This window comes from Colossoma macropomum, unplaced genomic scaffold, assembly GCF_904425465.1.
Source record: "Colossoma macropomum unplaced genomic scaffold, Colossoma_macropomum, whole genome shotgun sequence".
In the NCBI taxonomy this organism is placed as follows: domain Eukaryota; kingdom Metazoa; phylum Chordata; class Actinopteri; order Characiformes; family Serrasalmidae; genus Colossoma; species Colossoma macropomum.
Genome location: NW_023494802.1, coordinates 3,869,545 through 3,882,258, shown reverse-complemented (window position 1 = coordinate 3,882,258; position 12,714 = coordinate 3,869,545). Strand labels below are relative to the sequence as shown.

Sequence of the window (12,714 nt, the reverse complement as noted above, 5' to 3'; positions counted from 1 at the left end):
ACAAACAGTTAAAGCATATTAACAAATGTAGTACAAAAATGTAATAAGCATTGAAACATTATTCAAGTTAAACCATCATGGCACATGATGCTTATGTTTTTGTCATTAAAACGTGGGTAGCGCTGTTGTCTCAGAGCAAGAAGGGCCAGGGTTCGATTCCCCAGCTGGGCGACCAGGGTCCTTTCTGTGTGGAGTCTGCATGTTCTCCCTGTGTCTGTGTAGGTTTCCTCCCACAGTCCAAAGACATGCGGTCAGGCCAACTGGAGATGCCAAATTGCCTCTAGGTGTGGATTGTATGTCTTTGTCTGCCCTGTGATGGACTGGCAGCCTGTCCAGGGTGTTTCTTGCCTTCTACCCAATGACCGCTGGAATAGGCTCCAGCCCCACCCCCGCAACTCAGTAAGAAAAACGGCTTAGATAATGTGTGTGTGTGTGTGTGTGTGTAAGTGAATAGAAGGAACACACCTGAATAAAGAGGCACTCAGCAGACTATTCTATTGAGTGGAATCGCTACAGCTGCTAAAGCTGTTGGGACTCCTCCATGGCGGTGCTCCTCATGTCCCGTAAAACACGCTTAAGGACTCTTGTCATTATTTCATAGACGTCCTCACCACCGCTCACATTTTTTATCTGGAAAGACAATGTTCCCATACATGAATATGTACAAATGTTCTATAAAATGTATAATGTTGCTGTCCAAAAACATGTATCTCTAAAATGAAGATAAGTTAAGAATATTTTCCTCTACAGGAGAAGGTGAAATATTCTTAACCTTTAATGCAAGTAAAGCTAAAAAGATTTCATTCCAAGTCAAGTTGCCTTTCTGTTGATCCCTTTATCATTAAATTTTCTCACAATATAAAGGACAGCTGCCGTGTTGAAATGATGCAGAAAAATAAAAATTAGATGGCGATAATATAAAAGGTAATATGTACCTTTGTGAAAGCCCTTATTATTCGCTCAACAAATGCATTCTCCACCTCTTCAGGTATTACCAGTAGATGAGCAAAGCAGTCCAGTATGCATGTAAGTATTTCTCTAGGAGCCTGAAAGTAGACACAAAATTAATTAATTCTGTTAATTCATTCCCTAATTTAAAAATATCTGCACAATTCAATAGTTGAGATGTAAACAAAGTTATTCAGAGTGGTTTGATGTAAAATAGTTAATTGTACAGAAACTTACTGACTCAGATTACTTTACAGTGGTGGTGATAGGAACCAGGGGTCACAATGTCTACAACACAAATCTAGCCATTTTATTTACTATCCAGAACCACCAGTGAACCTACACGCGTCTTCTGAGTTTATATGTATAATATGTTGAAAATGTGTTTTGACTGTACAGAGTCTCAGGCGTCAGGCAGTGCGTTCATAAACATTTCATGTTATACATTTCTATAAGAGCCTTTAAAGGCATTGATTTTTTTCGGGCATCTGGTTCCACTGTAAACAATTTTGACTGAGGTAGGTTTCTCTAGAATTGTGTATTGTGCATCAAACCACTCTGAATGACTGTGTTTACGTGTTATTTAATTTTGCAGAAAGTTTGAAAAATGAGTGGCATTGCTCTTTAAAAGAAGCTTGTTCTCAAATATGTTAACATGGCTAACAATAAGCAATTTTGCCTTCTACTTTACTTTAGTATGTGAGTAGTATATCATGAGTATAGTTCTGGTCACACTAGCTTTCATTGGGCCATTTTTATGGGCTTTTATTATACAGTATTAACAATTAACAATATTAAGCAAATCAGTTTTGTTGACTGAAGTACACTTTTGAGCTTCATAAGCTTTATAGAGGTGATACTTCTAACTTAGCCTGTTATAGAATAAATTAGAGCATGTGTCCCACCCGGTCAAGTGAATTGAGGACAATCTTTGGGTCTGGGTTGGGCTGGTCGAGGGCTTGGACGTCTTTAGCTGAGATGATGGGCTCCTTTAGCTGCTCCAACCAGGACCACAGTATTCCTGTGAGAACAAAAGGGTCCCGCTCCAGACACAGCTGCTCCCACGCTCCCTGATGATTCAGATCCGTCTGCAGGGCCACACATCATATGTCTGGTTCATATTGTTTCATTGGATGGCATGTTTTATTACATCATTTTTCAATAATTAGAATCTCTGTCAGTTGCTTATATAATTAATTCTACATGTAGAACAATCCAGAGCTGAAGTAAAAGCTTTTGTTGCAGTTAACAGATTAAAAACAAGAATATGCACTGAAATAATGGCTTTTTTATCTCTAGCCACACTTGGAATATGCCATATATATTTTTGGTATGCTTTCTAAAACTCAATTCCAGAGAACCCCTGTTTTTTTTCTTACTTTTTGAACATGAGAAATGTGAAAAGTGCATTTTACCAAGAATAGCAGTTTGGGTATTCTGTAGACATATTATAACTGAAGTTTGGGTGGAGGAACATGCCTAAAACCCCTCCTTCTTCCAGTCTAATGCCCTATAAATTCACATCCTCACCTTCAGTTCCCCTGACTAAGTGTTCACAATTCTCACCGCCACCCCATCTCCTCCCTGTTCCTTAGTCCTACATCAGTCCTACTACAGCTATAAGGAGGGTCTGGCCTTCTAGCTACAGGTAGAAGCTGCCCAGAACTCCAGTCCAAGTTCTCAGAGTTCTCCCCCGCCCCTCCCTCAATTAGTCTTCCCTCATACTACCACCACCATGTTGAAGGCATGGTCTGGACTCACAAACTATGTTTGTCATTGCTGTTATGTTTATACCATTCAGTTCCCTTTTAATTTCATCTAAAATGGCTAAAGGAGATATTTATGAAGATATTAGATATAATCTACTTGCATGCAAATAATCCACTTGAATACGTCACTGAGGGCAAAAAATAAGACAATTTGCACACTTTCCACCCAAAACTGGGCATCTGAGATGTGAGGTAAGGTTTAATGAACTAATAAATTTGTGATATGGTGGGAAGGTTTGGAATGTAGAACAACATCTGAAGTTGATGATAGAAGGCATCATAATTGTTCATAAAAGCAAAACTAATTTTAATACATCACACAACACACTCCGGAAAACATTTAGGAACAAATAAAGCAAGAGAATAACCCAAACAAACTGATGAACAATGAAGCTGCTGCTGGTGTTCTCAGAACAATGGCCACCTCAAAGTCCAGACCTCAGCATGATTAAATGTGTTTGGGATTACTTGCCAACTAAGTTCAGTCTTAGACTGTACTTTGGAGGTGTGGAAGAATATCCTTGCAGATTTCCTTGAAAAATTCAAAGCAAGTCTCCTGAATAGAATGGAAGCTGCAATAAAGGCCCTAAATACTCAATAATTTGATATTTCATTATTGAGGCGTCTGTGTAATCCTCTGTTAAATATATCGTTGTTGTCAGAAGAAAACCCTGTATCTCCAAAATGATAACATTACAGGAGAAGGAAAAAACATACTTTACTTTTAATGCAAGTCAATGGAACCAGACTTTTTTCAAGTAATTTTGGGCCATTTCTTTTTGTCCATTCATCATGAAATTTACACCCATTGTAAAGAGCAACAGGCATTTTCAAATTATGTCAAAAACTGAAAAACAACAAAAATGGAGGTACAAGGTTTTCTTCCGATAGCAGCGATATGTTTTTCCTTATTTTATCCTGCTGCTCAAAATGATCAATGTCCGTTTTAATGGCCGTTTTGACTGGAAATTAAATAAATAAATGGGTGATCTTTGACTTTTACCAAGCACTGTAACTGTATACAGTATTAATTTATAAAATATAAAAATTGGGACTACATTTATCCGGATTAGCATTGCATTTATTTCTTTAGAGTTTCAAATGCAGTGATGTGAAGAAAAAGCAGATATTTTGGCACAGTAACCCAGCATCACCTAAACATTCTGCTCTGTCACAGGGCAATAAACGCATAAACGGAAGTTGCTTTGGCATATCAGTCAAATCTAAATATCTGTCCAAAGCAGATCATTTGTAAGCAGTTACCTGCCGATCCTGATATCAGTGTATATCCATAGTAAAAACTACGATGGCACTTGTTCCTAAGTGTGATCCTACATATTTTAGCATGTGCCCTGCTCTAACTGATCTAGTTCAACAGGAGGTGCTTGCAAATGAGCTGATGAGTTGGATTAGGTGTTAAAGCAGGGAAAGGACCGAAATATGTAGGGCAGGGTTACACCAGGACCATGGCTGCAAGCCACTAGTTTAAAATATAAACTTCAAAGCAGTGGTCACCAACCCTGGCCCTGGAGATCTACCTTCCTACAGAGTCTAATCTGCCACATCTGGTCATGCAACTTCTTGAATTGCTTCAGAAAACCTTGACTGCACTCTGCAAGAAGATAAACTCCAAGAGGGTCGTGACCACTGCTTTAAGGTAAGTATATATTTTTTTGTTTTTCTTGCTGGTATTCCTTACCCACCTGCCACTCAGAAACCTTCTGGACGTGTTCCTCTTTCCCATCCTTGTAGAGGTCCACTGCCAGTGACTGAGCCACCAGCAAGCGCCGAGCCTCCAGGGACAATTCTGATTGGATGGTGATGAAGGGAACCTCAGACAGTCGCTCTGATTCCTCATCCCTGGCGTGATTCACCTGGCCGTTTTTGGTTTCTTCACAAACACCACCTTCTTTGGCATCTTTCCTCCATGCCAATAGCATGGCGAAGCTACTCCGCTTCTCTGAATGGTCAGAAACCCCAAGGGACTGGCTGCGCTGCAGGACGGACTGCCGCCGGGTGTTCAGCAGTGCACATCCATCCTTCTGGTCCTTCATTGTCTTCAGCTCCCAGAGGTTACTGCAGGAACCATAGGTTGCCAAATCTTTTAGACTTCCATGAGGATTGGCATTGTCCTGTAGGGGCAAGTTGCTTTGGGGCGCATCCTTCCCAACAGAATTGGCCTGGGTAATGCTGGCTAAAACGGCCAAAGGGTTCCCAGAGAGGTTTAGCGTGTTGGCCAGCCTGTGAAGGTCTGAGTCACTGTAGCTAAGACTCTTGCGGGCATAGTGAAGAGGTGGCTGAGATGCATCTCTAGGATTCACGGGTAGACCAGGAAGCCGTGGGTGGATCATAGTGAGCCCTCCAGCAATTATGGGGCGGACAAGCTGCGGCACTGGGGTAAAGGAAACAGAGCTATCGTCCTCTGACGTGACGTCAGGGACCTCGAGAATATCCTCCTCAATAACCTGCCGGTTGTCCGCAATGTCCAGTAAGAGTTTGCAGATGAGCAGGACAAGCTTTGGCATGTACCTCAACTGCCGAGCTTCGTAACCGTGCAGTATGTGTTTCTGGCGAATGAGGTACTGGGAAAGGGTGACGGGACTGGCTCTAGGCTCAGCGTGGGCAAACAGGTTCCTCAGTGGGACCAGGAACTGGGCAAATTGCCTGACACATACCAACTGTCCTCTAGTTTGGATAGAATTTGGCCGTTTAGATCGCACAAATAAAATGGCCTGTTCTGCGGTCATCCGGGAAGTGAACACCAAGAAGCAGGCTAATAAAACACCTGTGGAACAAGGCAGTCTAATTATGATGGTCTTATACTATTTGAACTGTATAGTGGAATTGTTGCCTGCAGGAAATATACACATTGTTGCGGTTATAAAAAAACCCTGTATCTCTGAAACAGTAACTGTATAGAAGAAGGAAAAAACATTGTACGTCACTTATGTAGGATTCTATTTCATGTAATTTTGGACCATTTCTATTGGTTCATTAGTCATGAAATGTTCACACAATGTAAAATGTGAAAAAATGGAGTTATAGAGTTTTCCTATGACATACAATGGCCCTTATTCATCTAAGTTGCGTACGATCAAATCACATTTCACCAGCAGTTTTGTAATTCATCGATTTCATATTCGGTGTATCTGTACAACTAAACTCACATCTGGTGAGGTTGTGTGTACATTTGAGAATAGATGTTTAACAACTTGAAAAAAATGGAAAATACCAATGATACTAATAATTTGTGCACATCGCAATCATGGATGTATGTATTTTTACATGCACATAGGTATAAAGAAATGTTACTATTCCATGTTTTATTCAAAGCCATTACGCTGTGCTTTTGTTTTATACTACTGACTCCACCCAAAAAATAAACAATACAAAACACAGTTGTAGTGCACTCACTGCTTGACCTCAAATGCCACAAGCCTCTGAATGTTGTCATATAATTGGCTCCCTACAGAAACATCTGCATAAATTAGGGCGTGCTTCATGCAAATGATATGCAAATTTGGTGCTGGTAGGCTGGCACTTGATTTCACGCACTGAAGCTGATTCAACATTTGTGCTCAAATTTCCATTTGTGTTTACATCGTATGAAAGTTTCATAATTTAGGCAGTTAAATATGCACTGATTGTTAGGCAACTTTGATGAAGAAGGGTCAATATTTATTTTATCCTTTTACAGTATAAACAGTAAGTTTTCATTTATTTGTGATGACCACTTATGTATATCACTGTAAATGCAAAAAGCACAGTTATACCTGTTCTTCCAAGGCCTGCATGACAGTGAACAGCCATTTTACCCTCTTGAATGGCAAAGGACATGACTTTCACCATATCCAGGATTGCTGTGAGAGAGGCCACTCCATAGTCATTCCATCCAAAGTTGTAAAAGTATACTGTAAAAAACAGAAGAAAGTTATATATGTTGTTGCATAATCTGATTAATATACTTGCTGGGCACAAGTGCAATGTATCTTCTATGACTGCACAGATAACTTATTATTCTTTGTATATTTTCTGTCACAACAGCAGACGAACAGAGTGTAATGGTATTGTTAACCAAAACTATCACAACCATATGCATTTCAAACAATGACTGTCATGATACACAATGGCTGCTGTAGAATAGAATTTTGGGAAATCAAGAATGTTGTGTCTGCTGTGTCTGATCCACTCGTACCAGCACAACACACACTAACACACCACCACATCAGTGTTACTGCAGTGCTGAGAATGATCCACCACCCCAATAGTACCTGCTCTGTGAGGGTCCATGGGAGTCCTGACCACTGAAGAACAGGGTAAAAGGGGACTAACAAAGTATGCAGAGAAACAGATGGACTACAGTCTGTAATTGTAGAACTACAAAGTGCACCTATATAGTAAGTGCAGCTGATAAAATGGACAATGAGCGTAGAAACAAGGAGGTGGTCATAATGTTATGCCTGATCGGTGTAGGTATAAAGTACAACAATAGCCCTAAAGTCCAACTGTGCACCTTGAATAAGTTTTAAAGGTAACACATGCACTTTTCCACGTCACAACTTGAATAATATATAAATATGAATAATAATAAACGAGCTGATCTGGGAACATTTTGCTCTTTTATTCTGTGGATTGCTTTTACACTGACCTAATTCTAAATCAGCTTTCTTAATAAATCATGTAACATAAAGGCCTGACAGCTTAGGTTATCTACAAACACAGATAAGTAGTTAATCACTCACTGCCAGCCTCCATGAACGTCTCTGGGCGGTAGGTGAAGCCGCTGTCCGGCTCTAACGGATTGCCACAGTTGGCATGCTCCCCGGATCGCTGAAGGTTTATGACTGTCCTCAAACCACACCTCAACACGCAAAGACACAGAATCAACAGAATGTCCCCAACACTGACCTAAAACTCAGCTGGAAGGGTCAAAAATGAAAAGCCAGAACTGTAAATGGTGGCTTACTTTTGAAACTGCTCGATGATGTTGTATTTTTCTATTATTTCTGTGGAAGGTCGCGCCATTGCAAGCAGGTTGTCGGTGATCCTGAATGACAAGGAGAGGGGAAAGTTAGCAAATCTGTTGGTAAGGATCCTGCAACTAAAACTGATGAAGCTTAATGCAGTTACTGAAGTAGATGATAGTCTCAGCACTGCATTCGTAGGTTAAAATAGTGAAAATGAAATGAGGCTAATAGCTTATTGTCTTGCTTAAAACTATTTAGAGTTAAGTAATCTTAAAGCCACACTCAAAATAAAAAAGTGAAACAGTAAACCGTCACTGCATCAGTTATAAAAATACCTACTTGCCTCCTGTTTCCAGTTTACAGATGAGGAAACCCCCTTCTGATGATGTATCTCTAAGGTAGGAGGAGCCTATTAAAAACTACAAGCGTTTTTTGGGCGGATGGTTGAATGCAGGTGGTTCGTTTTTTTTCCTGCTAGCTGGCTCCCAAAGAAGGAAGCAATATCTGTATTTTTTAGCTGCTACATCAATGGTCGTGCTAGCGGTCAGTATTTCATCATTGGATTCCAGATGGTATGATGTGTTTGTGAAATGCATGCTGCTGGATGTAGAAGTGATGGACAAAAACACAAAAAACAATATATAATTGTAAATTCTGTAAAACCAATGAGCCTAATATTAGAATATACCATAACATGACTTATAACAGTTTTAGGCCACTTTAAATTGAATTGCTTTTGTGGTTTCTGACACTGCATGACATTAAATGGACAATTATAGACAAATTCAGGCTGGATGCTGTTTTTAGCTATGTGACGTACTTTTGACTCGTTTACTTGACCATCTACATTTGGGATGAGGAGAATATTGTGTAAAGTTTTTTATTGAACTTTTACTTTTAACAGCTTTTCAGTCTTGAGAATACTAGCTGTATAGCAAACAACTAATGACTAAAGCATTCCAAACTTTAAACATAAGAATTTGTGCATCTATGTAAAATGTTTGGAAGATGCAGCTTGGTTGACTGAATTTACCAGGAGGAGTAGATCCCTTTGATGGCCTGTTTGTCTTCACTCCACCGAGACGGGTCTTCATACTTGCATGCGCGCCCTCCACATCCTATGGAACACTGCATGTGGCTGGGGATGACATAGCGCAGCGTCTCTCCAACCAGGGTGTACTTTGCTGTGGCCATCGTGGTTCTCACTGCACAAAGCAAATGGGGGGATTCTTCATGTGCACAATTAGGACTACTTTGAGGACCACTGACAAACACTTCTAAAACGATTGTGGATTTGTCTCCACATGCAGATACAGAACTTAATCTTTCCTGCTGTGCTCTAGATTATTTTTTCAAGATTCTAAGAATCCAAAAAGAGTACTGTGCAATGTCACAAAGCACCCTTCACTGATGTAATTTCCAATCAAAACAGACACTAAATGCAAGTTTTTCATTTGTAAGGAGACAGTTCTGAAGAAAGCAGACATAATCCACTTGCATAAGGAAGGAGAAAGTCAAAGGAAAATAAGTAAAAAAACAGGAATTTTCAATACGGGGAAATAAATTGTTAAAAGCTACAGAGAAAATGAGACTCCTAACAACCACCTGGAAGACCTGGTAGACAGCAAAACTGTCCCCCATCAGATAAACAGCACTTAAAGCTTTCATCTTTGAGAGAGAGGAGAAAATCAAGCTGCTTCAGATCTGAAAACATCCACAGGTGTTTCTGTCCATCCTTCCACTGTTAGAAGACGACTCAGCACTATGGGTCTGAAAGGATGTGTAACTGTCAAGAAGCCCTCAGTGAGAAAAGGAACCAGACCAAAAAGAAGAAAAACAGTAGATTAAAAAAGATGTTTGGGATGATTTGCAGAAATGCAGAAGTGTATGGGTCTGAAAGGATGTGTAGACAAAATAGAACAATATTTGGACTAGAACATAAAAAAACTGGATATTTGAGATGAATTTAAATTTGTAATTGGGATTATTTAGAACATAAGAAGCAGAAAATGCAACCAACTTCTGTCCCTGCAGATTGAAAACAAAGGGAGCTGTAATGAAGGCAAACTTTAGACACACTAAATACTGAAAACTGATATCATATTTGGTTGTTGAGGCTGTTAAATATATCTTTTTTTGCCTTTTTTCTTGACATTGAAACATTTATAACTTGTACTTGATGCCCTTTTTCACTTGAAATTAAATAAATGAACAGTGGTCTCTGACTTTTGCACAGTACTGTATTTTAACATTTGTAAGTATTACATTACCAATTCAATTTTACCGGATTCCTTTTAAATTTCTTACCAGACTCCATGTTAGTGGAGTGGACATCTGCAGTTTCGAAAACTAAGCAGACTGACTCCCACCTCCATTATAATACCTGTGAGTGAAAAATCTAAAATGAAGAATACATAATTGACAAGAAAACATGTCAGTAAGATTTCCTACTGAGGTAAGGGAGATTGAATAAGACACATTTAGAAAATAAATGATCAAACGTCTTTACCTGTAAAATCAAGGTGAGTGTCCTGTACATCTGTATTTGCAGACACCAACGGTACATGGATCTGGTGCCTGAACCTCAAAAGAACGATTTAGTCCACAAAGATATAATCCTTCAGAAGCCTAAGTCTAGCAAGAAAAACAGTAGAAACTGTCCCGTTTGGTCAGCAGTTGATCAGATAGTCCATGGTACAGTCACCTCCTCCTGTATGGAGCTCAAAGCTACATTATTCGCCTTTACATGTAATTACAAGCACATTTCTATACTGTTTCAGGCATACACAAGTAATCTGGGAAAACAGCAAAGATGATCAATGTAGTAGACTCTCAAAGTGGGGAACGACAAATGAGGCCGCTATTTCCGACTCCTGATTTAACCCACTAATCCAATTACTCCTGAAATAGCACAAGAAACGGTCCCCAGCAAGATAGGCAGGATCAAAATCACATTGAGATAGTCCTTATAATTCACATTTCTCAAAAGATGCCTTTTGTTTCTCATTTAAATTTGCATGAAAGGGTTAACGTTTCATTTGTGTTCAAATCAACACTGTTTATTGATTGATCCATGATTATGACACACTATACAAGCTCCAAATGCTCAGAGAATTCATGGCTCTACATAGAAGCAGCACCTTGTTACATCAAGTTACATCGAGTTTCACAGAGTTAAAATAACAATGTAATATAGTACATTACGTTGCATCAAGTTCTATTAAGTTACACTAAATTATATTGTTACACCAAGTTACACTGAGACACATCAAGCTATATCACATTACATCAGGTTACAGTGGGTTACACTGAGATACACAGAGCTATATCGAGTTACATCCAGTTATAGTGAGTTACACCGAGTTACACTGTTACATTAAAGTTACATTGAGGTCCACCCTGGCTTGACGCAAACCTGTTCTTTCTATTCAATTAAATTAAATAAAACGTCATCTGACGCACTCTCACAGGCGGTTAAACTCACTTAAAAGATTTATATTGACCCCAGTTAAGAACAGCTAGGTCAGTGTCAGCACTAGTTGGGTCTTTTAACTGTTGTCCTCATTGCTGTGCGACACCTGCAACTGCAGAAGCTCCTGATATGGCCTTTAAATGGTCAGCAACTACAACTAAAAGCAACATTAAAATCTCATCTGTAATCATGACTGAGTTCACGTTTCACAGCAATACGTTGCTGAGAGTGACAGCCAAGGCAGCATGCGGTCAAGCTTAGGACAGCCATCGGCTTACTTACAGCAAATCTGATTAAAGCAGTGTGTGCTTAGCAGGAAATACTTCCCTGAGACTGACGCACTGAAAGTCACCATGACATGGAAGTAGCTGTAATAAAGTCATATTAATACATTTATTAAGGAAAATTATATTTATATATTTGTGTATTTAAAGGTGCAGGTAAAATAAATGAAACATTTGAAACAACATGAAGAGGATTTTCAGAGATGATTTGGGGGAAATAAAGAAAAAAAGAAGATAACATGTTAGAAAATAAGAAAAACTGTTCTAGAAAGTAGCATTTGAGTCCCTCAGATGCTCCAGGTTTCCAGTCCTCACTTCTCTAACATAAAAAACCTCAGTTTGCACTGTTTTCTATAAAATTCCTTAATTATAAATCTTACAATGTAATAAGCCTAGTAGGCCAACACCTGAAAACATGCTACATTCAGAAGCATTGTGAGGGTAGTGTATATTTAAAGGGCTGCAGCTGCAGATTGAGGAAGGATAACCTAGGTGGACGATGCAGGCAAGACTACAATAACAACAGTAATATTACATAAATAGCAATAGGAGTCAGGATTACTGAAGGCTTTAGATTCATTAATCAGTAAGATGAGCTATTGCACGTAGCCAAGAAGATGCCTAAAGCCTTCTTATACCAGATATACAGATTACAGTACAAATATCAGAGATCACTCTTCATTAAATATTATTATCTTCATTAAAGTTATTCATTTTCAGTGTTAGGATAAAAGCAGAAAACACACAGTAGGGACCTAAGGTTTAAGAACACTTCATAAAACTGTTTCTATTTTACATATTTCTCTAATACAAGTTTTTCATTAAAATTTATATTATCAGCATAACAATTTTAAATTTGAATAATTACCTAGAAATAGTGCTGAATCTTGAAAATTTCTTAATCCTTTTACTTGTCATAAATTTCTAAAACTTTGTTATTTGCAGGATTAAACGAAAATAGATTCAAATCCTTTATTTTCTCCCACTATTTATTTAACAGATAATTACACAAAAGCCTCAACAGCTAAATATAATATCAAATTATTCAGTCTTCATTGTTGCCTTTATTACAGCTTCCATTTTTTTCAGGAGACTCACTTTCAGTTTTACAAAGAAATCTGCACACATGTCCAAAGTTCAGTCTTAGACGCTGGTTGCATTTTTTTGCATTTCTGCAAATCATCCCAAACATCTTTTTAAATCTGTTATTTTTCTTCTTTCTGGTCTGTCTCCTTTTCTCAGTGAGGCTTCTTGACAGCTACACATCCTTTCAG

General features: G+C 38.8%; 1 protein-coding gene and 1 long non-coding RNA gene across 2 annotated transcripts; one reads left to right on the top strand and one right to left on the bottom strand.

Annotated features, from left to right (window-relative positions):
- Positions 1 to 288: 288 nt before the first annotated feature.
- LOC118822301 lies at positions 289 to 4,745 on the top strand. Its single transcript, XR_005008451.1, has 4 exons — positions 289 to 399; positions 989 to 1,026; positions 4,313 to 4,374; positions 4,470 to 4,745. It is a non-coding gene; the product is annotated as an uncharacterized LOC118822301 (long non-coding RNA).
- ptpdc1b (protein tyrosine phosphatase domain containing 1b) lies at positions 436 to 10,213 on the bottom strand. The gene is made up of 10 exons (XM_036591260.1): positions 10,194 to 10,213; positions 9,992 to 10,067; positions 8,718 to 8,889; positions 7,684 to 7,764; positions 7,460 to 7,578; positions 6,491 to 6,628; positions 4,421 to 5,502; positions 1,854 to 2,036; positions 936 to 1,046; positions 436 to 630 (listed from the first exon to the last, which is right to left on the bottom strand). The coding sequence occupies exons 2-10, from the start codon at positions 9,999 to 10,001 to the stop codon at positions 520 to 522; spliced, it is 2,007 nt and encodes a 668-aa protein (XP_036447153.1). The 5' UTR covers positions 10,002 to 10,067; positions 10,194 to 10,213; the 3' UTR covers positions 436 to 519.
- Positions 10,214 to 12,714: the final 2,501 nt, after the last annotated feature.